Below are 26,646 nucleotides of genomic sequence, written 5' to 3' on the forward strand. Positions count from 1 at the left end.
TGGTTCCGTAACCCTTAATGCCCTTGTCTATCAATCTCAGCTTTGCACTGAGAAAGCACTTTGTTTTGTGCCAGAATGTAAACACCTCGCATGTATTGTGTTGGCCTATTTAGCATTGTATTATCAGTCGCGATCCTCAAGCTTCAAAGACAGAAACATAAGAAAACAAAATAAACCAGAACCAAAATCGAATGTGATTCAGTTAGCTTAAAATCTTCAGAGCTACAGGTTGGTTCAGTAGGGGGCAACTCTTGATCAGAAGCTCTGGGTCCAAGCCCCAGGCCAGGATATGGAGCTGACTGTCCTGTGTACAGCTCCGTTCCCGAGCTACCGACTCCATCCCTCTCCCCTGGCCACTCTCTGAGGCTGAGCCAGACCGTTCGCAACCTTGGCGTCCTATTTGACCCTGAGATGAGCTTCCGACCACATATCCGCTCCATCACCAAGACCGCTTACTTCCACCTCCGTAATGTGGCCCGTCTCCGCCCCTGCCTCAGCTCATCTGCTATTGAAACCCTCATCCATGCCTTTGTTACCTCTAGACTCGTCTATTCCAATGCTCTCCTGGCCGGCCTCCCATCTTCCATCCGCCACAAACTTGAACTCATCCAAAACTCTGCTGCCCGTATCCTAACTCGCACCAAGTCCCGTTCACCCATCTCCCCCTGTGCTCGCTGACCTGCATTGGCTCCCGGTCCGGGAACGCCTCAATTTTAAAATTCTCATCCTTGTTTTAAAATCCCTCCAGGTCCTCGCTCCTTCCTATCTCTGACCTCCTCCAGCCCTCCAACTGTCTGGGTCAAATTTTGTTTGATGACATTCCTGTGAAGCGTCTTGGGACGTTTTACTACGTTAAAGGCGCTATATCAATGCAAGTTGTTGTTGCATGAAGAGAGAAGTAGTCCTTTGGACGACCAGCAGAGGGAGAAGATCCAACTGCACTTTTTGAAGAACAGCAGGGGAGTTCTCCCCCGTGTCTTGGCCAATATTCCTCCCTCAACTAATGTCACCAGAAACGGATTGACTGCTCATTCACCTCACTGCTGCTTCTGGGTTCTTGCTATGTGCAAAATGTCTGCCGCATTTTCTTATGGAATGTGTGACTCATTACATCCTATGACTCATCACATCCTGTGACTCATTACATCGTGCCTCATGTATGGGCAGTGCTTTGGGACGTTTCTGAGGGATTGGAGCATAGGAACAGGAATAGGCCCCTTGAGCCTGTTCCGCCATTCAATGAGATCATGGCTGACCTGTATCCTAACTCCATGGCTCCATATCCCTTAATACCCTTGTCTAGCAAAAATCAATCGATCTCCGATTTAAAAGGTTAATTGAGCTAGAATCTATTGCTTTTAGCGGGAGAGAGTTCCTCACTTCTACCACCCTTTGCATGAAGAAATGTTTCCTATAATCTCTCCTGAACGGCCTGGGTCTGATTTTAAGATTATTTTAAGATGTAGTAAGGCACTGTGTAAGTTCAGGTCTTGTGCCACTTTGCTGCATGTTCTGCTGTTTAAATATAAATAAGATGATAAAATCAAAGTGCATTATATAAAAATAAGCTCAACTGATCTGATTTTAAAATGGGCCTTGAATTATATCTGCCATTCTGATGGGATTAGATACCAGCCTCGAACTCCAATTTACTTGGGAGTTGAATTTAACTCCGGGATCTCCCGATCATTTGACACAAGATCAGTGGATCAGGGGTCGGCCATTTAGGACTGAGATGAGGAGAAATTTCTTCCCTCAGAGGGTTGTGAATCTTTGGAATTCTCTACCCCAGAGGGCTGTGGATGCTCAGTCATTGAGTATATTCAAGGCTGAGATCGATAGATATTTGGTTCTAAGGGAATCAAGGGATATGGGGATCGGGTGGGAAAGTGGAGTTGAGGTCGAAGATCAGCCATGATCTGATTGAATGGCGGAGCAGGCTCGAGGAGCCGGATGGCCGACTCCTGCTCCTATTTCTTATGTTCTTAAGAAACCCCAGAGAAACCGTTTAAATGCCATTCACGCCATTTCCAGTTACGATGGACGAACGGGAGAATCCAAATGGAAATCAACGCCATGGACTTCATTCCTTACATAGAATTACATAAATGATGTAGAATTACATAAAATTACATATAATTTACAGCACAGAAACAGGCCAATCAGCCCAACTGGTCTACGCTGGTGTTTATGCTCCATCCCTCTTCATCTAACCCTATCTGCATAACCTTCTATTTCTTTCTCCTTCATGTGTTTATCTAGCTTCCCCCTTAAGTGCTTTTCGCCTCAACTACTCCTTGTGGTAGCGAGTGCCACATTCTCACCACTCTCTTAATAAAAAAGTTTCTCCTGACTATCTTACATTGATGGCCCCCAAATTTGGATTCCCTCACAAATGGAAACATTTTCTCTATATCTACCCTATCGAACCCCTTCAGAATTTTAAAGACCTCTATTATCCTCCAGCCTTCTCTTTTCGAGAAAAAAGAGCCCCAGCTTGTTCAATCTTTCCTGATAGTTATATCCTCTCAGTTGTGGTATCATCCTGTGAATAATTTTTTGTACCTACTCCAGTGCCTCTATATCCTTTTTGTAACATGGAGACCAGAACTGCATACAGTACTCTAAGTGTGGTCTAACCAAGGTTCAGTACAAGTTTGGCCGTGATAACTTACGATGCTGAAACACATTCCTTGTGTGAAGCGCCACAGGAGATCGACTAGTGATCTATGAATATCGCTAAATGTGTCATTCAAAAGTCAGATGTAAACATTTCTTATGGAGAATCCCATGTTACGATGTCAACACTTGCCCATTGCATTTTCATGTGGCACCAGTAGGTGGAGCTCTAATAGGATTTTCCTTATTAATTCATCACTTGTATGTCACGGCTCCCTGTCACACCATGTCTTGGTACTGTATTATCTTTCACTGATAATTCACTTGATGTTTTCTGATGAAAAAATTATTTTGTTTTTTTTCTCTCAGTAACTGAAGCTTCTAATGTCTAAAATAAGCTTTTAAACAATTACAAGAAAAAAATTCATATTGAATGAAAAATATCCCAATATCCATTGAATTGTTCTTTCATGTCTTTAAATCCCTTCATCAATGTTATTATTTGAAGGCCTCCGCCTCTCCCGAAAGACTGAGCTCAGAGTTGATATATTTGCCCAGAGCTGTAAATTTGCGAGCTGAATGCGGATTGTCCAGTCTAAGCATGTGCAGTGTACTTAATTTCCTAAGATACATCAGTACCGTTCAGTCAGCTGTACTGATGGAATATCTTTCTTTTGCTTCTAGCAATTTCTGCTCGGCTGTTTTTCAAGTAAAAAAGGTATTTTTAAAAAAACACAAAATATTGCATTATAAAGATCAAAGCTCTCGTTCAGTGTAAATGATTAAAACCGGACGTCTCATGTCTAGAAGTACATGGCCAGTCTATCAGCATCCTTATGTGGCTCGGTGTCAAATTTTGTTTGATATCTCCCCTGTGAAGCGCCTTGGGACATTTTTCTACTTTGCAAGTTGTTGTTGTTTATGCTCGGAAGGCCCAGCTGGTTAAAACAGGCCAGTTGTTTCCTAAGCCTCTACCATGTGCTTCATTCTAAATGTTGTGATAAGATTGAATAAGGTTTTTCATTGATACAGAGGGGCTATTGAGGGGCAGTTTAGCTCCAAGAGATGGAAACCTTTTCGCTAAGTCTCTCAGGTGATCAGCTGGCTACGAATCGTTATCGTTCCTTCAGTACAAGATTCTAAATAGCATCCGATCTATCCCATACAAAGATACAAAGATCACATGGCAATAGTAAACCGTCCAAAAGGGGGATAATAGTTCAAATAAATGGGCAGAAAATCCTGCAAACCACAGAATTTCTAGTAGGCTCTCCCAGCGGGGAAGCAAACATGGAGGGTGATATAGTGACCTTGGAAAAGGTCCAGAGGAGAGCTACAAGAATGATTCTTGGCTCAAAGAACCTCAGCTACTCAGATAGGCTCATGGACCTTGGTCTATTTACTTTAGAGCAGCGTAGACTTAGAGGTGACCTGGTAGAGGTTTATTATATAATGAAAGGGCTGGATTGCGGGCCTATTGAGAGATTATTTCAGATTGGGGAGGATCAGGGGACGTGCGTTTAAACTACACAAGAGTAGGAATAGACTTGATGCTGAGCCACTCTTCTTTTCCCAGAGTCTCTGGAGTACATTACCAACAGGTGTGGTGGGGCTGACTCACTCTCTGCCTTCAAGAGGGAGCTGGACTGGTTCCTGACTGAGGCAGAGATCGGATCATATAGAAGATCAGTGGCTTTATAGATAACACTTGGTTCATGTGATCTCCTGGACTGGTTTCAATTGTTTCAGAGGAATTTTACAGAGTATTTTTTATTATTCGATCATGGGATGTGGGCGTCGCTGGCGAGGCCGGCATTTATTGCCCATCCCTAATTGCCCTTGAGAAGGTGGTGGTGAGCCGCCGCCTTGAACCGCTGCAGTCCGTGTGGTGAAGGTTCTCCCACAGTGCTGTTAGGAAGGGAGTTCCAGGATTTTGACCCAGCGACAATGAAGGAACGGCGATATATTTCCAAGTCGGGATGGTGTGTGACTTGGAGGGGAACGTGCAGGTGGTGTTGTTCCCATGTGCCTGCTGCCCTTGTCCATCTAGGTGGTAGAGGTCGTGGGTTTGGGTTTTGGCCCTCAGTTGTTTCTTTTTTTTGCCACTCCCAGGAGATTACATGGCTGCGAGAGCGGGGGGAGGGGGCGGAGGGTGGTTTGGCTGGGTGGGGGATGGTGGTGGGAGATGTGTCTAGTCATGGTGCTCTGGCCATCGTGGCACGGGCAGGCTTGATGGACCAGTTGATCTTTTCCTACCCGGCAATTTTCATATGTTCATATATAAGGCTCCCTACCTGCAGCACTAACTTGGAGAATGGCTCTTGAGACTTTGGAACTAAGTGGCAATGGGAATGCCAGAGCTAGTGGAGGAACAAAGTTGAGTGACTGACGACACTCAAAAGCAATGTAAGAGGAGTCACCTCGACTGGCTGGATAGCTAAGTCACCTTTGCTATATAATGAGAGGTGACACTTGAAAAGAGTGATTGTAGGTCACCCATTGATCAGGCAGGTCCAAAAACGAATTGCTTTTCTCAGACTGACATGTACTCGTCTTCCAACAAGCTTTTAGCATGTCAGAAATGTCTCCTCTCCGTACCATCAGAGTTTTGCACCAAATTAAAAGACTGTTATGAGGCAGAGCACAAAGGCCGGTCATGAGGACAGTGGGCACAGTACGCAAATTTCCTTCTTCTCGATGGGTGAACAATCCAAAATATTTCAGCCGTGTTAAAAAATGTGTTCTCTTTTCGAAAATCCAGGCTTCGTACATCACAACAAAAACAACAACTTGCCTTTATCGAGCGCCTTCAATGTAGTAAAACGTCCCAAGGCGCTTCACAGGAGCGATTATCAGACAAAATTTGACACCGAGCCACATAAGGAGATATTAGGACAGGCGACCAAAAGCTTGGTCAAAGAGGTAGGTTTTAAGGAGCGTCTGAAAGAAGAGAGAGGCGGAGAGGTTGAGGGAGGGAATTCCAGAGCCGAGACAGCTGAAGGCACGGCCGCCAACGGTGGAGCGAAGGAAATCGGGGATGTGCAAGAGGCAAGAATTGGAGGAGCGCAGAGATCTCGGAGGGTTGTAGGGCTGGAGGAGATTAATTCAGGGCTGCACTTGCAATTTATCGAAGAGATTACACTGGCGCTGAGAGATGCTTCCACATTTCAATCAAGTCCACATCGCGCATTCCACAGCTCCAAAGCAACGTTAAAGAAAGAGCTCAACATGAGGCCAATCTCTGCACAGAAAGATCCCACCCAGAGCTCTTGTACAATTAGACTGCATTGTGCACTTTTTACAAGAAGAAAACTTCCTGCAGACAAAATTCAAGCACCTTTCAGAATCCAGCTGTCATCTCTTAATCAAAGTAACGGAGCCCAGATACCCTTGGGGTGATTTTTTTCTTCCCCATCTTGCTTAGGCCCTGTTTGCACCTAAAATTGGGGGTTGGTAGCGGATCCAAGAATGGTGTGGGGGGCAGGACTGCTGACTTACGGCTGGTTGCCCGATTTAGACAGCCAGAGATCCCACCAGAAACAGTCGGGGGTGGGGGGGGGGGGGGGTGGGCTGATGAATATAAGCAAATTGGGGTCAAATGCCATCGTCAAGACCGCTGACTCCATTTTACCGAAAAAAGAACGTCCTGGAAAATGAAGGGATGAGTGGTATTGTTGCCCATTCATTCCCTGATTCCAGCAATTTGGCTGCTCAAGGCCCCGGAGTATTTGGGAGGGAGGGAGGGAGGGAGGGGGCAGAGGGGAGCAGAGCAGGGTCCCTTAGGGTGGGCCGGAAGTGGGAGCTGGAAAGCTGGGGTCGCTGCCCAGAGTAAAGGATTGAGCGGGAGGCCCTCGGCTGGAAGGGTGGGAAGCTGGGAGTGGGACGGAGAGCGAAGGCGGGTCGGGTTTCTGCCCCTTCGCTGCTTGTGCTGGGCAGCTCGAGCAAAGCATGATGTCCAAAACTATCTTAGAGGGGGGGCGGCTAGAGAGAGAGAGAGACTGGAAACCTGAGGCAAACACCCAAGGCCGCATTTTCTCCTTTACCTTTCGGAGATGCCGGCCTGCAGGGCTCCAGAGCTGCCATTTTTTAGTTTGTTTCTTCCTCCACGTGCTTTCGTTGTGCCTCTTGGCCAATATTTATCCCCCAACATTGCTGTCTGTGGGATCTTGCTGTGCACAAATTGGCTGCCGCGTTTCCCTACACTACTGAAGTGACTACAATTCAAAAAGTACTTAATTGGCTGGAAAGTGCTTTGGGATTGTGTGATTATATTCCAAATGTTTTTGTGCCGCTTATGTTTACACGAGCATCTGGTATTTGATTGTGCAATATGTTACATGAGAAAAGAAATCAATAAATTCTTTATGGTATTTTGCTATCTGTTAAATAAATACATGATAGCACCTAAAAATAGATGAAACGCCATCTGCAAGGCAGCGGCACGATGACCCAGCACCATAAACCCTGAGAGCTCGTCTCTCAGGATTCTTGTTTATCCACATTGCCTTTATCTTGAGATGTGTTCTCGCCCTGCGACGAGCTGCAGAATGTGTTCCCATGTAGAATGTATAGCAGCTGAGATACCAAACTGTTTTCAGGTGCACATATTAACCCACCGGTGTATTGGCCAGGACTCCGGGGAGAACTCCCCTACTCTTCTATCGAACAATGCCACGGGATCGTTTACGTCCACCTGAGAGGGCAGACTTGGTTTAACGTCTCATTCGAAAGACGGCCCCTCCGACAGTGCAGCACTCACTCAGTACTGGCACTGGGAGTGTCGGCTGAAATTTTGTGTTCAAGTCTCTGGAGTGGGACTTGAACTCATGACCTTCTGACTCGGAGTTGAGAATGCTATCGACTGAGCCATGGTTGACACCATCGAGGCCGAAAGGACATTAGTGAACTGGTTGGGTTTTTATGACAATCCGACAGCTCCGTGGTCACTTTTATCGATAACCAGCTTTTTATTTCCAGACTTTTTAAACCAAACTCAAATTTTCAAACTGCCGTGATGGGATTTGAACTTCTGTTCTTTGGGTTATTATTTTTTCATGAGTAAATTATTCCCCATCTTCAGTCCCGCCAGCCTTGGATGTTGCTGGTGGCCCCTTGGGAATGTCCCCTTAATCCAGCCGACAGACACCGGGAACTGCTCCCGCCTACAGGGAGATCCTGAGCATGCCCAATGCAGTTCATAGGGACAGGAGGAGGCCTTTCAGCCCCTCGAGCCTGTTCCGCCATTCAATTAGATCATGGCTGATCTGTATCTTAACTCCATCCACCCGCCTTGATTCCATAACCCTCAATACCCTGAACCAACAAAATTCTATCAATCTCAGTTCTGAAATTTTCAATTGACCCCCAGCCTCAACAGCTTTTTGGGGGAGAGAGTTCCAGATTTCCACTCCCCTTTGTGTGAAGAAGTGCTTCCTGACGTCACCCCTGAATGGCCTAGCTCTAATTTTAAGGTTATGCCCCCTTGTTCTGGACTCCCCTCACCAGAGGAAATAGGGGAGATGGAGAGAAACTATCAAATCCTTTAATCATCTGAAACACCTCAATCAGATCACCCCTTAATCTTCTATACTCGAGGGAACACAAGCCGAGTCTATGCAACCTGTCTTCGTAATTTAACCCTTTCAGCCCCGGTATCATTCTGGTGAGTTGACTGTTCGAATGCCGATTGGCATTTGTTGCACTGCCAGCCGTCAGAGAAATGTAAGAGAGGCCAAGGAGATGGGCACTGAGCTCATCATGCTTGCGTTCCAACTTGTCCATCTGAATTTTCACCTCCTCCAATCCCTTGGATTGCACCATCTGAACCATTTTAGCCATTTCCTCCCTGGACTCCTTCAACACTCTCGGACGTCTGCGATCTGGCCCAGGGGCTGTGCTGGCTGACTTCTAAAGATTTCGTCACCACTCATCGTCTCCGATAATTGTGTAGCCGACCTCAACGTTCCTCCCCAGCAAACACTGAGAGAAAATGATCAATGAGCAATTCAACTTTATTGCCCAGTCATGCTTTAGAAAAGTATGATCGTGGAATCGTAGAATGGTACAGCACAGAAGGAGGCCGTTCGGCCCATCGTGCCCGTGCCGGCTCTTTGAAAGAGCTACCCAATTAGTCCCACTCCCCTGCTCTTTCCCCGTAGCCCTGCAAATTTTTTCCCCATCAGGTATTTATCCAATTCCCTCTTGAAAGTTATTATTGAATCTGCTTCCACCGCCGTTCCTGATCATAACAACTCGCTGTGTAAAAAAAGTCTCCTCGTCTTGCTTCTGGTTCTTTTGCCAATTACCCGATGGTGATCGATATTGAGTTTTCCCCAATAAATTAAGAATTTTCCTCCTTATTCCTGCACCTTGCCGCTTCTTCTTTTATTCCGAACAAAAGTGAATTCCACATCCCTTGCATTTGTTTGTCGAATGTGTGAATTAAATATATCTGCTGCCACCTGCTGGATTTGATTCAGTCTCTCAGTCACCAATCTTTGCTGCTTGTTCACAAATGATTGTCCATCTTTTAACCACTTAAGTGACGGACATGAGAATTTGATCACATTTATACACGTTGGTCAACTATTTATAACTGTCCATCGATCGCTACAACAGTAGATTCATACTCAAGGATCACAAGCAAACTTGACGCCTGGTTTGCTCCCTTCCTGAGCATTAATATATTCTCTTGCAAACAATTTTTTATTGTCAATTCTTTCTCTGGTTGTGGGCATCGCTGGCAAGGCCGGAGTTTATTCCCCATCCCTTGAGAAGGTGGTGGTGAGCCGCCTTCTTGAACCGCTGCAGTCCGTGTGGTGAAGGTTCTCCCACATTGCTGTTCGGAAGGGAGTTCCAGGATTTTGACCCAGCGACGATGAAGGAACGGCGATATATTTCCAAGTCGGGATGGTGTGTGACTTGGAGGGGAACGTGCAGGTGGTGCTGTTCCCATGTGCCTGCTGCCCTTGTCCTTCTAGGTGGTAGAGGTCGCGGGTTTGGGAGGTGCTGTCGAAGAAGCCTTGGCGAGTTGCTGCAGTGCATCCTGTGGATGGTACACACTGCAGCCACTGTGCGCCAGTGGTGAAGGGAGTGAATGTTTAGGGTGATGGATGGGGTGCCAAACAAGCGGACTGCTTTGTCCTGGATGGTGTCGAGCTTCTTGAGTGTTGTTGGAGCTGCACTCATCCAGGCAAGTGGAGAGTATCCAATCACACTCCCGACTTGTAGGAGGTGGAGGCTTTGGAGAGTCAGGAGGTGAGCCACTCGCTGCAGAATACCCAGCCTCTGACCTGCTCTAGGAGTCACGGCATTTATGTGGCTGGTCCATTTGAGTTTCTGATCAACGGCGACCCCATGGATGTTAATGGTGGGAGATTTGGCGATGGTAATGCTATTGGATGTCAATGGGAGGTGGTCAGGCTCTCTCGTTGGAAATGATCGTTACCTGGCACTTGAGTGGCACAAATGTTCCTCGGAAGAAAAGACGACCTGAAAGCGCATGGCACAGCAGGTTCCTCCGACAGACAACATAGGGTCAGTTTTCTGAACGCACGCCCCAGTGCGGAGCCTTGCCTGCCTGGGGACACACGTCGCAAACTTGCACGCACGTCCCCGTCTATTCAAAACACTGCACTGAAAACAGAGGGGAGCCTACGCATGGTTTGTGATCTGCTAGCAACATGCTATCGTTAGGGTCACCAGCCTTCCAGGAATTAAAGATTAATCTCCCGGACATTGCTGCGAGAAAAATCACAGGAGGCAATTTAAAAAAATTGTTTGTTTTATTCATTTTCTTTGAACACTTCTGCTTATTAGTTCCAAAAATATTGGAGATGGGAAAAGGCTGTTTGACTCACAGTCAAGAATCATCCAATTGGGTAATGAAGAGTCTGTTGGCTTTCCAATTGGCCGTGGGAAGGCAGATCCCGGTGAGGATTGGACGTGTTGGGCGACCAATGGCAGGAGCGTGGGGGTGGGGCAGTTCGAGGCAGGTCATGTGATGAGACCTTCAGGAATACGTCCAACCAGAGTTGGCCACCTGAGCACGTGCAACATTTACCCGAGTTACACTTCGAATCATAGAATGGTTACAGCATGGAAGGAGGCCATTCAGCCCATTGAGTCTGTGCTGGCTCTATGCAAGAGCGATCCAGCTGGTCCCACTCCTCCGTCCTTTCCCTGTAGCCCTGCAAATTTTTTCCTTTCAAGTACTTATCCAGTTCCCTTTTGAAGGCCATGATTGAATCTGCCTCCACCACCCCCTCGGGCAGTGCATTCCAGATCACAACCACTCGCTGTGTAAAAAGGTTTTTCCTCATGTCACCTTTGGTTCTTTTGCTAATCACCATAAATCTGTGTCCTCTGGTTCTTGACCCTTCTGCCAATGGGAACAGCCTCTCTCTATCTACTCTGTCTAGACCCTTCATGATTTTGAATACCTCTATCAAATCATAGGAAAATAGGAACAGGAGTAGGCCATTCAGCCCCTCGTGCCTGCTCCGCCATTTGATGAGATCATGGCTGATCTGTGATCTAACTCCATATACCCGCCTTTGGCCCATATCCCTTAATACCTTTGGTTGCCAAAAAGCTATCTATCTCAGATTTAAATTTAGTAATTGAGCTAGTATCAATTGCCGTTTGCGGAAGAGAGTTCCAAACTTCTGCTACCCTTTGTGTGTAGAAATGTTTTCTAATCTCACTCCTGAAAGGTCTGGCTCTAATTTTTAGACTGTGCCCCCTACTCCTAGAATCCCCAGCCAGCGGAAATAGTTTCTCTCTATCCACCCTATCTGTTCACCTTAATATCTTATAAACTTTGATCAGATCACCCCTTAACCTTCTAAACTCTAGAGAATACAACCCCAATTTGTGTAATCTCTCCTCGTAACTTAACCTTGAAGTCCGGGTATCATTCTAGTAAACCTACGCTGCACTCCCTCCAAGGCCAATATGTCCTTCCGAAGGTGCGGTGCCCAGAACTGCTCACAGTACTCCAGGTGCGGTCTAACCAGGGTTTTGTATAGCTGCAGCATAACTTCTGCCCCCTTGTACTCCAGTCCTCTAGATATAAAGGCCAGCATTCCATTAGCCTTCTTGATTATTTTCTGCACCTGTTCATGACACTTCAATGATCTATGTACCTGAACCCCTAAGTCCCTTTGGACATCCACAGTTTTTAACTTTTTACCATTTAGAAAGTACCCTGTTCTATCCTTTTTTGGTCCAAAGTGGATGACCTCACATTTGTCTACATTGAATTCCATTTGCCACAGTTTTGCCCATTCACCTAATCTATCAATATCCCTTTGTAATTTTATGTTTTCATCTACACTGCTTACAATGCCACCAATCTTTGTGTCATCGGCAAACTTAGATATGAGACTTTCTATGCCTTCATTTAAGTCATTAATAAATATTGTGAATAATTGAGGCCCCAAGACAGATCCCTGTGAGACTCCACTAGTCACATCCTGCCAATGTGAATACTTACCCATTATCCCTACTCTCTGTTGCCTTTCGCTCAGCCAACTTCCTAACCAAGTCTGTACTTTTCCCTTGATTCCATGGGCTTCTCCTCTTAACCTTCTCTGTTTCAAGGAGAACAACCTCAGCTTCTCCAGTCTATCCACATAACTAAAGTCCCTCATCCCCGGAATCATTCTAGTAAATCTCTTCTGCACCCTCTTCTGGGTGTCCTTGTACACCAGTCGCTGAAAGCGAGCATTCAGGTGCAGCAAGCAGTTAGGAAGGCGAATGGTATTTTGGCCTTCATTACAAGAGGATTTGAGTACAGGAGCAGGGATGTCTTACTGCAGTTATACAGGGCCTTGGTGAGACCACATCTGCAGTATTGTGCGCAGTTTTGGTCTCCTTATCTGAGGAAGGGTGTCCTTGCCATGGAGGGAGTGCAACGAAGGTTTACCAAACTGATTACTGGGATGGCAGGACTGACGTACGAGGAGAGATTGGGTCGACTAGGCCTATATTCACTAGAGTTTAGAAGAATGAGAGATGATCTCATCGAAACATATAAAATTCTAACAGGACTAGACAGAGTAGATGCAGGGAGGATGTTCTCGATGGCTGGGGAGTCCAGAACCAGGGGTCACAGTCTCAGGATACGGGGTAGGACATTTAGAACCGAGATGAGGAGAAATTTCTTCACTCGGAGGGTGGTGAACCTGTGGAATTCTCTACCACAGAAGGCAGTGGAGGCCAAGTCATTAGGTGTATTCAAGAAGGAGATAGATATATTTCTTAATGCTAAAGGGATCAAGGGATATGGGGAAAAAGCAGGAACAGGGTACTGAGTTAGACGATCAGCCATGATCATTTTGAATGGCAGAGCAGGCCCGAAGGGCCGAATGGCCTACTCTTGCTCCTATTTTCTGTGTTTCTCTCTAAGGCCTTCACATCTTTCCTAAAATGCGGTGCCCAGAATTGGACACAGTACTCCAGTTGTGGTCGAACCAGTGATTTATAAAGGTTCATCATGACTTCCTTACTTTTGTACTCTATGCCTCTATTTATAAAGCCCAGAATCCAGTCTGCTTTTTTAACCGCTTTCTCAACCTGTCCTAGAATTGTGCCCTCTAGTTTATATTGCCTATATACTTCGATAAATAGTTCTGTCGTTTTATTTATTTTTTTAAACATTTAAAAGCAAAGAAAATGCAGTGGGAGAAATCGAGGAAAAAAATAGTAGTTTCCAAGAGGAGCCCTTGATGCTGTCATTAGCTGAACGATAGTTTGTCATTGAATGTGACCTCACTGACTTCGAAACAAGCCCCACTCTGCTGTCCATGACCCACCGTTAACTTCTTGGTTGTCCTGATTTTTGAATTTCCCTTTCAATGTTATTTTTGCACGTTGTGAAAGGAGAAAATAGGGCCCAGTGGAAGTCTGTGCCTGGTGACCTGCACCGCCATCTTGTGGCCATAGATACAGCTACAGGAATGTGATGGCTGAGAGATCCCAGGGCAAACGCTGGAGACATCGGGCTTCCCGGGTCTGTGCACTGGATTGCCTGAGTGCAGCAGACAGCGGAAACCCAGGCCGCTTCCTTCGTCGGTGTGTTTGCTCTGACTCGCTACATTTTACGCTGGTCGTCGCACGCAGGCAATCCAGAGGCGCGGAGGTTGCAATTTCCCAGGTTGGGGTTTCCTGGGTCGATCACATCCAGCATTTGCTATTAAAATTATACTTTGGGCCGGATCTTGCTGGAGAAATGACGGTGTGTTAACTTCGCGCGCCGTTTTGAACGTGCAAATCGGCCAGCAAGCTCAGGGGATTAAGAGACACTCGATTTACGCCGCTCTGCTGTTTGCTTCGCACAAATGGCATCGCGCCATCAACCGTCCCGTTATTTTGAAGAATTTCCTGGATTTGCACATTAATGGCCCATTAAACACGCCACACAAAGTTAAGTCTGGTAATTCAGAGGGTAAGCACCCTTTTAACAACCTGATAATTATTAATGCAATGCCAATCAATCTCTCCGGACCTGAAAGTGAACATTATAAGCGGTTCAGTCTCATTTCTTCAGGTATGAATTGTTCTTCGAGATCGTAAAAATGTCCAATTGTACATTTTAACATTTTTTTTCTTACTTTTCCTTTCTGTCTCCTTTTTTTTCTCTCTCTCTCTTTTAATCCAATCTTTCTTCCCCTCTATTTTTCTTTCTGTTGCCCATTTGACTCTAATTCAATGTCCTTCTCCGTCGTTCCCTCTGTTTCTTTATCGGTGTTGGTCTGTTGGTCCCGTCATTCACTGAGGTCCCAGATGCCCTCGTCTCGCTGTTACCAGCTCACGCACTCAGCAAAATAATTTCGAGCTGAAGGGTGCAGACGAAAGGGGGGGGCGCGCTGTGAGGTGCCCCTCTCTAGCAAAATCTGACCCATTATTGTCTGGTTTCCCATTTGCCTTTTATGGCCCTTTTCCTATCGTCAACAGTAGATACTGAACCGTGAACTTTGATTGCTTTATTTACGTCCAAACTAACAATTAAATTAAACGGCAACATGATTTTTTTAAAAAAGGCCCTCTTATCGTATTCCACACAGCTAATGTGGAAAGTAAGTTCTTTAGTAAGGAGAAAACACCTTGAATAAATGAAGTTTAGTTTGCATGTCGACTGTTGGTTTGATGCATCCAACAGTCAGTCCCCAGTAGACTTGGTTTACTGTTTATCTGGTTCTGATTCATCGTCTTCCGGACTTGACACCACCGCCTCGTGGATACAGTGGGCCACGTAAGCCAGGTTCTGGCTGTTCACCTTGCTGACGTTGATCTGTCCGTTGACCGAGAGATAAATATGACTCTTGTTCATCAAGTAGTCAATCTGGGAATCTGTTGAAGTCACATAGTTTCAGTTGAATGTAAGAAAGACAGGCTCACGTTTAGATCACGTTTTTCACAACTGCATGACGTCCCGGAGTGCTTTACAGCCAATGAAACGTAGTCACTGTTGTAATGTAGGAAACACGGCAGCCAATTTGCACACAGCAAGGTCCCACAAACAGCAATGTGATAATGACCAGATCATCTGTTTTTTTTGTGATGTTGGTTGAGGGATAAATATTGGCCAGGACACCAGGGATAACTCTCTTGCTCTTCGAAATAGTGCCATGAGATCAATTACATCCACCTGAGAGGGCAGACGGGGCCTCGGTTTAACGTCTCATCTGAAAGAAGGCATCTCTGACAGGGCAGCACTCCCTCAGTACTGCACTGAAGTGTCAGTCTAGATGTTCTGCTCAAGTCCCTTGAGCAGACACTTGCAGTGGTGGATTGCTTAGATATTTGAGAGTTGGGAGGAGAATTGGTGAGATATTTATGGATTGATTGGGGAATTGGTTAGATAGTAATGGGTTGATCGGGGAATTGGTGAGATATTTATAGGTTGATTGGGGAATTGGTGAGATATTTATGGATTGATTAGATATTTATAGGTTGATTGGGGAATTGGTTAGATATTTATGGATGGATAAGATATTTATTGGTTGATTGGGGAATTTGTTCGATATTTATTGGTTGATTGGGGAATTGATTAGATATTTATTGGTTGATTGGGGAATTGGTGAGATATTTATGGGTGGTTTGGGGAATTGGTGAGATATTTATGGGTGGATTGGGGAATTGGTGAGATATTTATGGGTGGATTGGGGAATTGGTGAGATATTTATGGGTGGATTGGGGAATTGGTGAGATATTTATGAGCGGATTGGGGAATTGGTGAGATATTTATAGGTGGATTGGGGAATTGGTGAGATATTTACAGGTAGATTGGGGAATTGGTGCGATATTTATAGGTAGATTGGGGAATTGGTGAGATATTTAGAGGTGGATTGGGGAATTGGTGAGATATTTATGAGTGGATTGGGGAATTGGTGAGATATTTATGGGTGGATTGGGGAATTGGTGAGATATTTATGAGCGGATTGGGGAATTGGTGAGATATTTGTGGATTGATTAGATATTTATTGGTTGATTGGGGAATTTGTTCGATATTTATTGGTTGATTGGGGAATTGATTAGATATTTATGGTTTGATTGGGGAATTGGTGAGATTTATGGGTGGATTGGGGAATTGGTGAGATATTTATGGGTGGATTGGGGAATTGGTGAGATATTTATGGGTGGATTGGGGAATTGGTGAGATATTTATGGGTGAATTGGGGAATTGGTGAGATATTTATGGGTGGATTGGGGAATTGGTGAGATATTTATGGGTGGATTGGGGAATTGTTGAGATATTTATGGGTGGATTGGGGAATTGGTGAGATATTTATGGGTGGATTGGGGAATTGGTGAGATATTTATGGGTGGATTGGGGAATTGGTGAGATATTTATGGGTGGATTGGGGAATTGGTGAGATATTTATGGGTGGATTGGGGAATTGGTGAGATATTTATGGGTGGATTGGGGAATTGGTGAGATATTTATGGGTGGATTGGGGAATTGTTGAGATATTTATGGGTGGATTGGGGAATTGGTGAGATATTTATGGGTGGATTGGGGAATTGGTGAGATATTTATGGGTGGATTGGGGAATTGGTGAGATATTTATGGGTGGATTGGAGAATTGGTGAGATATTTATGGGTGGATTGGGGAATTGGTGAGATATTTATGGGTTGATTGGGGAATTGGTGAGATATTTACGGGTGGATTGGGAATTGGTGACATTAATGGGTGGATTGGGGAATTGGTGAGATATTAATGTGTGGATTGGGGAATTGGTGAGATATTTATGGGTGGATTGGGGAATTGGTGAGATATTTATGTGTGGATTGGGGAATTGGTGAGATATTTATGGGTGGATTGGGGAATTGGTGAGATATTTATGTGTGGATTGGGGAATTGGTGAGATATTTATGGGTGGATGGGGGAATTGGTGAGATACTTATGGGTGGATTGGGGAATTGGTGAGATATTTATGGGTGGATTGGGGAATTGGTGAGATATTTATGGGTGGATTGGGGAATTGGTGAGATATTTATGGGTGGATTGGGGAATTGGTGAGATATTTATGGGTGGATTGGGGAATTGGTGAGATATCTATGGGTGGATTGGGGAATTGGTGAGATATTTATGGGTGGATTGGGGAATTGGTGAGATATTTATGGGTGGATTGGGAAATTGGTGAGATATTTATGGGTGGATTGGGGAATTGGTGAGATATTTTTGGGTGGATTGGGGAATTGGTGAGATATTTATGTGTGGATTGGGGAATTGGTGAGATATTTATGGGTGGATTGGGGAATTGGTGAGATATTTATGTGTGGATTGGGGAATTGGTGAGATATTTATGGGTGGATGGGGGAATTGGTGAGATACTTATGGGTGGATTGGGGAATTGGTGAGATATTTATGGGTGGATTGGGGAATTGGTGAGATATTTATGGGTGGATTGGGGAATTGGTGAGATATTTATGGGTGGATTGGGGAATTGGTGAGATATTTATGGGTGGATTGGTGAATTGGTGAGATATTTACGAGTGGATTGGGGAATTGGTGAGATATTAATGTGTGGATTGGGGAATTGGTGAGATATTTATGGGTGGATTGGGGAATTGGTGAGATATTTATGGGTGGATTGGGGAATTGGTGAGATATTTATGGGTGGATTGGGGAATTGGTGAGATATTTATGGGTGGATTGGGGAATTGGTGAGATATTTATGGGTGGATTGGGGAATTGGTGAGATATTTATTGGTTGATTGGGGAATTGGTGAGATATTTATAGGTGGATTGGGGAATTGGTGAGATATTTATAGGTGGATTGGGGAATTGGTGAGATATTTATGAGCGGATTGGGGAATTGGTGAGATATTTATGGGTGGATTGGGGAATTGGTGAGATATTTATGAGCGGATTGGGGAATTGGTGAGATATTTATGGGTGGATTGGGGAATTGGTGAGATATTTATGGGTGGATTGGGGAATTGGTGAGATATTTATGGGTGGATTGGGGAATTGGTGAGATATCTATGGGTGGATTGGGGAATTGGTGAGATATTTATGGGTGGATTGGGGAATTGGTGAGATATTTATGGGTGGATTGGGAAATTGGTGAGATATTTATGGGTGGATTGGGGAATTGGTGAGATATTTATGGGTGGATTGGGGAATTGGTGAGATATTTATGGGTGGATTGGGGAATTGGTGAGATATTTATGGGTGGATTGGGGAATTGGTGAGATATTTATGGGTGGATTGGGAAATTGGTGACATTAATGGGTGGATTGGGGAATTGGTGAGATATTAATGTGTGGATTGGGGAATTGGTGAGATATTTACGGGTGGATTGGGGAATTGGTGAGATATTTATGGGTGGATTGGGGAATTGGTGAGATATTTATGGGTGGATTGGGGAATTGGTGAGATATTTATGGGTGGATTGGGGAATTGGTGAGATATTTACGAGTGGATAGGGGAATTGGTGAGATATTTACGGGTGGATTGGGAATTGGTGACATTAATGGGTGGATTGGAGAATTGGTGTGATATTAATGTGTGGATTGGGGAATTGGTGAGATATTTATGGGTGGATTGGGGAATTGGTGAGATATTTATGGGTGGATTGGGGAATTGGTGAGATATTTATGGGTGGATTGGGGAATTGGTGAGATATTTATGGGTGGATTGGGGAATTGGTGAGATATTTATGGGTGGATTGGGGAATTGGTGAGATATTTATGGGTGGATTGGGGAATTGGTGAGATATTTACGAGTGGATTGGGGAATTGGTGAGATATTAATGTGTGGATTGGGGAATTGGTGAGATATTTATGGGTGGATTGGGGAATTGGTGAGATATTTATGGGAGGATTGGGGAATTGGTGAGATATTTATGGGTGGATTGGGGAATTGGTGACATATTTATGGGTGGATTGGGGAATTGGTGAGATATTTATGGGTGGATTGGGGAATTGGTGAGATTTTTATTGGTTGATTGGGGAATTGGTGAGATATTTATAGGTGGATTGGGGAATTGGTGAGATATTTATAGGTGGATTGGGGAATTGGTGAGATATTTATAGGTGGATTGGGGAATTTGTGAGATATTTATGAGTGGATTGGGGAATTGGTGAGATATTTATGGGTGGATTGGGGAATTGGTGAGATATTTATGAGCGGATTGGGGAATTGGTGAGATATTTATGGGTGGATTGGGGAATTGGTGAGATATTTATGGGTGGATTGGGGAATTGGTGAGATATTTATGGGTGGATTGGGGAATTGGTGAGATATTTATGGGTGGATTGGGGAATTGGTGAGATATTTATGGGTGGATTGGGGAATTGATGAGATATTTATGGGTGGATTGGGGAATTGGTGAGATATTTATGGGTGGATTGGGGAATTGGTGAGATATTTATGGGTGGATTGGGAAATTGGTGACATTAATGGGTGGATTGGGGAATTGGTGAGATATTAATGTGTGGATTGGGGAATTGGTGAGATATTTACAGGTGGATTGGGGAATTGGTGAGATATTTATGGGTGGATTGGGGAATTTGTGAGATATTTATGGGTGGATTGGGGAATTGGTGAGATATTTATGGGTGGATTGGGGAATTGGTGAGATATTTACGAGTGGATAGGGGAATTGGTGAGATATTTACGGGTGGATTGGGAATTGGTGACATTAATGGGTGGATTGGGGAATTGGTGTGATATTAATGTGTGGATTGGGTAATTGGTGAGATATTTATGGGTGGATTGGGGAATTGGTGAGATATTTATGGGTGGATTGGGGAATTGGTGAGATATTTATAGGTGGATTGGGGAATTGGTGAAATATTTATGGGTGGATTGGGGAATTGGTGAGATATTTATGGGTGGATTGGGGAATTGGTGAGATATTTATGGGTGGATTGGGGAATTGGTGAGATATTTATGGGTGGATTGGGGAATTGGTGAGATATTTTTGGGTGGATTGGGGAATTGGTGAGATATTTATGGGTGGATTGGGGAATTGGTGAGATATTTATGGATGGATTAGATATTTATGAGCGGATTGTGGAATTTGTTCGATATTTATGGGTGGATTGGGGAATTGGTGAGATATTTATAGGTGGATTGGGGAATTGGTGAGATATTTATTGGTGGTTTGGGGAATTGTTGAGATATTTATGGGTGGATTGGGGAATGGGTGAGATATTTATGGGTGGATTGGGGAATTGGTGAGATATTTATGAGCGGATTGTGGAATTTGTTCGATATTTATGGGTGGATTGGGGAATTGGTGAGATATTTATGGGTGGATTGGGGAATTGGTGAGATATTTCTGGGTGGATTGGGGAATTGGTGAGATATTTATGGGTGGATTGGGGAATTGGTGAGATATTTCTGGGTGGATTGGGGAATTGGTGAAATATTTATGGGTGGATTGGGGAATTGGTGAGATATTTATGGGTGGATTGGGGAATTGGTGAGATATTTATAGGTGGATTGGGGAATTGGTGAGATATTTATCGGTGGATTGGGGAATTGGTGAGATATTTATGGGTGGTTTGGGGAATTGGTGAGATATTTATGGGTGGATTGGGGAATGGGTGAGATATTTATGGGTGGATTGGGGAATTGGTGAGATATTTATGAGCGGATTGTGGAATTTGTTCGATATTTATGGGTGGATTGGGGAATTGGTGAGATATTTATAGGTGGATTGGGGAATTGGTGAGATATTTATGGGTGGTTTGGGGAATTGGTGAGATATTTATGGGTGGATTGGGGAATGGGTGAGATATTTATGGGTGGATTGGGGAATTGGTGAGATATTTATGAGCGGATTGTGGAATTTGTTCGATATTTATGGGCGGATTGGGGAATTGGTGAGATATTTATGGGTTGATTGGGGAATTGGTGAGATATTTATGGGTGGATTGGGGAATTGGTGAGATATTTATGGGTGGATTGGGGCATTGGTGAGATATTTATGGGTGGATTGGGGAATTGGTGACATTAATGGGTGGATTGGGGAATTGGTGAGATATTAATGTGTGGATTGGGGAATTGGTGAGATATTTATGGGTGGATTCGGGAATTGGTGAGATATTTATGGGTGGATTGGGGAATTGGTGAGATATTTATGGGTGGATTGGGGAATTGGTGAGATATTTATGGGAGGATTGGGGAATTGGTGAGATATTTATGGGTGGATTGGGGAATTGGTGAGATATTTATGGGCGGATTGGGGAATTGGTGAGATATTTATGTGTGGATTGGGGAATTGGTGAGATATTTATGGGTGGATTGGGGAATTGGTGAGATATTTATGGGCGGATTGGGGAATTGGTGAGATATTTATGTGTGGATTGGGGAATTGGTGAGATATTTATGGGTGGATTGGGGAATTGGTGAGATATTTATAGGTGGATTGGGGAATTGGTGAGATATTTATAGGTGGATTGGGGAATTGGTGAGATATTTATAGGTGGATTGGGGAATTTGTGAGATATTTATGAGTGGATTGGGGAATTGGTGAGATATTTATGGGTGGATTGGGGAATTGGTGAGATATTTATGAGCGGATTGGGGAATTGGTGAGATATTTATGGGTGGATTGGGGAATTGGTGAGATATTTATGGGTGGATTGGGGAATTGGTGAGATATTTATGGGTGGATTGGGGAATTGGTGAGATATTTATGGGTGGATTGGGGAATTGGTGAGATATTTATGGGTGGATTGGGGAATTGATGAGATATTTATGGGTGGATTGGGGAATTGGTGAGATATTTATGGGTGGATTGGGGAATTGGTGAGATATTTATGGGTGGATTGGGAAATTGGTGACATTAATGGGTGGATTGGGGAATTGGTGAGATATTAATGTGTGGATTGGGGAATTGGTGAGATATTTACAGGTGGATTGGGGAATTGGTGAGATATTTATGGGTGGATTGGGGAATTTGTGAGATATTTATGGGTGGATTGGGGAATTGGTGAGATATTTATGGGTGGATTGGGGAATTGGTGAGATATTTACGAGTGGATAGGGGAATTGGTGAGATATTTACGGGTGGATTGGGAATTGGTGACATTAATGGGTGGATTGGGGAATTGGTGTGATATTAATGTGTGGATTGGGTAATTGGTGAGATATTTATGGGTGGATTGGGGAATTGGTGAGATATTTATGGGTGGATTGGGGAATTGGTGAGATATTTATAGGTGGATTGGGGAATTGGTGAAATATTTATGGGTGGATTGGGGAATTGGTGAGATATTTATGGGTGGATTGGGGAATTGGTGAGATATTTATGGGTGGATTGGGGAATTGGTGAGATATTTATGGGTGGATTGGGGAATTGGTGAGATATTTTTGGGTGGATTGGGGAATTGGTGAGATATTTATGGGTGGATTGGGGAATTGGTGAGATATTTATGGATGGATTAGATATTTATGAGCGGATTGTGGAATTTGTTCGATATTTATGGGTGGATTGGGGAATTGGTGAGATATTTATAGGTGGATTGGGGAATTGGTGAGATATTTATGGGTGGTTTGGGGAATTGTTGAGATATTTATGGGTGGATTGGGGAATGGGTGAGATATTTATGGGTGGATTGGGGAATTGGTGAGATATTTATGAGCGGATTGTGGAATTTGTTCGATATTTATGGGTGGATTGGGGAATTGGTGAGATATTTATGGGTGGATTGGGGAATTGGTGAGATATTTCTGGGTGGATTGGGGAATTGGTGAGATATTTATGGGTGGATTGGGGAATTGGTGAGATATTTCTGGGTGGATTGGGGAATTGGTGAAATATTTATGGGTGGATTGGGGAATTGGTGAGATATTTATGGGTGGATTGGGGAATTGGTGAGATATTTATAGGTGGATTGGGGAATTGGTGAGATATTTATCGGTGGATTGGGGAATTGGTGAGATATTTATGGGTGGTTTGGGGAATTGGTGAGATATTTATGGGTGGATTGGGGAATGGGTGAGATATTTATGGGTGGATTGGGGAATTGGTGAGATATTTATGAGCGGATTGTGGAATTTGTTCGATATTTATGGGTGGATTGGGGAATTGGTGAGATATTTATAGGTGGATTGGGGAATTGGTGAGATATTTATGGGTGGTTTGGGGAATTGGTGAGATATTTATGGGTGGATTGGGGAATGGGTGAGATATTTATGGGTGGATTGGGGAATTGGTGAGATATTTATGAGCGGATTGTGGAATTTGTTCGATATTTATGGGCGGATTGGGGAATTGGTGAGATATTTATGGGTTGATTGGGGAATTGGTGAGATATTTATGGGTGGATTGGGGAATTGGTGAGATATTTATGGGTGGATTGGGGCATTGGTGAGATATTTATGGGTGGATTGGGGAATTGGTGACATTAATGGGTGGATTGGGGAATTGGTGAGATATTAATGTGTGGATTGGGGAATTGGTGAGATATTTATGGGTGGATTCGGGAATTGGTGAGATATTTATGGGTGGATTGGGGAATTGGTGAGATATTTATGGGTGGATTGGGGAATTGGTGAGATATTTATGGGAGGATTGGGGAATTGGTGAGATATTTATGGGTGGATTGGGGAATTGGTGAGATATTTATGGGCGGATTGGGGAATTGGTGAGATATTTATGTGTGGATTGGGGAATTGGTGAGATATTTATGGGTGGATTGGGGAATTGGTGAGATATTTATGGGCGGATTGGGGAATTGGTGAGATATTTATGTGTGGATTGGGGAATTGGTGAGATATTTATGGGTGGATTGGGGAATTGGTGAGATATTTATGGGTGGATTGGGGAATTGGTGAGATATTTATGGGCGGATTGGGGAATTGGTGAGATATTTATGGGCGGATTGGGGAATTGGTGAGATATTTATTGGTTGATTGGGGAATTGGTGAGATATTTGTGGGTGGATTGGGGAATTGGTGAGATATTTATGGGTGGATTGGGGAATTGGTGAGATATTTATGGGTGGATTGGGGAATTGGTGAGATATTTACGGGTGGATTGGGGAATTGGTGAGATATTTACGGGTGGATTGGGGAATTGGTGAGATATTTACGGGTGGATTGGGGAATTGGTGAGATATTTACGGGTGGATTGGGGAATTGGTGAGATATTTACGGGTGGATTGGGGAATTGGTGAGATATTTACGAGTGGATTGGGGAATTGGTGAGATATTTACGGGTGGATTGGGGAATTGGTGAGATATTTACGAGTGGATTGGGGAATTGGTGAGATATTTATGGGTGGATTGGGGAATTGGTGAGATATTTATGTGTGGATTGGGGAATTGGTGAGATATTTACGAGTGGATTGGGGAATTGGTGAGATATTTATGGGTGGATTGGGGAATTGGTGAGATATTCATGTGTGGATTGGGAATTGGTGAGATATTTATGGGTGGATTGGGGAATTGGTGAGATTGTTCTGGGTGGATTGGGGAATTGGTGAGGTATTTATGAGTGGATTGGGGAATTGGTGAGATATTTATGGGTGGATTGGGGAATTGGTGAGATATTTATGGGTGGATTGGGGAATTGGTGAGATATTTATGGGTGGATTGGGGAATTGGTGAGATATTTAAGGGTGGATTGGGGAATTGGTGAGATATTTACGGGTGGATTGGGGAATTGGTGAGATATTTACGAGTGGATTGGGGAATTGGTGAGATATATACGGGTGGATTGGGAATTGGTGACATTAATGGGTGGATTTGGGAATTGGTGTGATATTAATGTGTGGATTGGGGAATTGGTGAGGTATTTAGGGGTGGATTGGGGAATTGGTGAGATATTTATGGGTGCTTTGGGGAATTGGTGAGATATTTATGGGTGGATTGGGGAATTGGTGAGATATTTATGAGTGAATTGGGGAATTGGTGAGATATTTATAGGTGGATTGGGGAATTGGTGAGATATTTATGGGTGGATTGGGGAATTGGTGAGATATTTATGAGCGGATTGTGGAATTGGTGAGATATTAATGTGTGGATTGGGGAATTGGTGAGATATTTATGGGTGGATTGGGGAATTGGTGAGATATTTATGAGCGGATTGTGGAATTGGTGAGATATTTATGGGTGGATTGGGGAATTGGTGAGATATTTATGGGTGGATTGGGGAATTGGTGAGATATTTATGGGTGGATTGGGGAATTGGTGAGATATTTATGGGTGGATTGGGGAATTGGTGAGATATTTATGGGTGGACTGGGGAATTGGTGAGATATTTTTGGGTGGATTGGGGAATTGGTGAGATATTTATGGATGGATTAGATATTTATTGGTTGATTGGGGAATTTGCTCGATATTTATTGGTTGATTGGGGAATTGATTAGATATTTATGGTTTGATTGGGGAATTGGTGAGATATTTATGGGTGGATTGGGGAATTGGTGAGATATTTATGGGTGGATTGGAGAATTGGTGAGATATTTATGGGTGGATTGGGGAATTGGTGAGATATTTATGGGTGGATTGGGGAATTGGTGAGATATTTATGGGTGGATTGGGGAATTGGTGAGATATTTATGGGTGGATTGGGGAATTGGTGAGATATTTATGGGTGGATTGGGGAATTGGTGAGATATTTATGGGTGGATTGGGGAATTGGTGAGATATTTATGGGTGGATTGGGGAATTGGTGAGATATTTATGGGCGGATTGGGGAATTGGTGAGATATTTCTGTGTGGATTGGGGAATTGGTGAGATATTTATGGGTGGATTGGGGAATTGGTGAGATATTTATGGGCGGATTGGGGAATTGGTGAGATATTTATGTGTGGATTGGGGAATTGGTGAGATATTTATGGGTGGATTGGGGAATTGGTGAGATATTTATGGGCGGATTGGGGAATTTGTGAGATATTTATGGGCGGATTGGGGAATTGGTGAGATATTTATGGGTGGATTGGGGAATTGGTGAGATATTTATGGGTGGATTGGGGAATTGGTGAGATATTTATGGGTGGATTGGGGAATTGGTGAGATATTTACGGGTGGATTGGGGAATTGGTGAGATATTTACGGGTGGATTGGGGTATTGGTGAGATATTTACGGGTGGATTGGGGAATTGGTGAGCTATTTACGGGTGGATTGGGGAATTGGTGAGATATTTACGGGTGGATTGGGGAATTGGTGAGATATTTACGAGTGGATTGGGGAATTGGTGAGATATTTATGGGTGGATTGGGGAATTGTTGAGATATTTATGGGTGGATTGGGGAATTGGTGAGATATTTACGAGTGGATTGGGGAATTGGTGAGATATTTATGGGTGGATTGGGGAATTGGTGAGATATTTATGGGTGGATTGGGGAATTGGTGAGATATTTATGGGTGGATTGGGGAATTGGTGAGATATTTACGGGTGGATTGTGGAATTGGTGAGATATTTACGAGTGGATTGGGGAATTGGTGAGATATTTATGGGTGGATTGGGGAATTGGTGAGATATTCATGTGTGGATTTGGGAATTGGTGAGATATTTATGGGTGTATTGGGGAATTGGTGATATTTCTGGG

General features: G+C 43.9%; 1 protein-coding gene across 1 annotated transcript in view; it reads right to left on the reverse strand.

Moving 5' to 3' along the window:
• Window positions 1–14,606: 14,606 nt before the first annotated feature.
• Window positions 14,607–26,646, reverse strand: part of LOC137336026 (aspartate aminotransferase, cytoplasmic-like) — a 33,773-nt gene continuing 21,733 nt past the window's right edge. The window contains exon 9 of the mRNA XM_068001529.1: window positions 14,607–14,973. Coding sequence (XP_067857630.1) covers window positions 14,804–14,973 — 170 coding nt within the window. The 3' untranslated portion in view covers window positions 14,607–14,803. The remainder of the gene's footprint in view (window positions 14,974–26,646) is intronic.

The sequence above is a fragment of the Heptranchias perlo genome, chromosome 20 (genome assembly GCF_035084215.1).
Source record: "Heptranchias perlo isolate sHepPer1 chromosome 20, sHepPer1.hap1, whole genome shotgun sequence".
NCBI lineage: Eukaryota > Metazoa > Chordata > Chondrichthyes > Hexanchiformes > Hexanchidae > Heptranchias > Heptranchias perlo.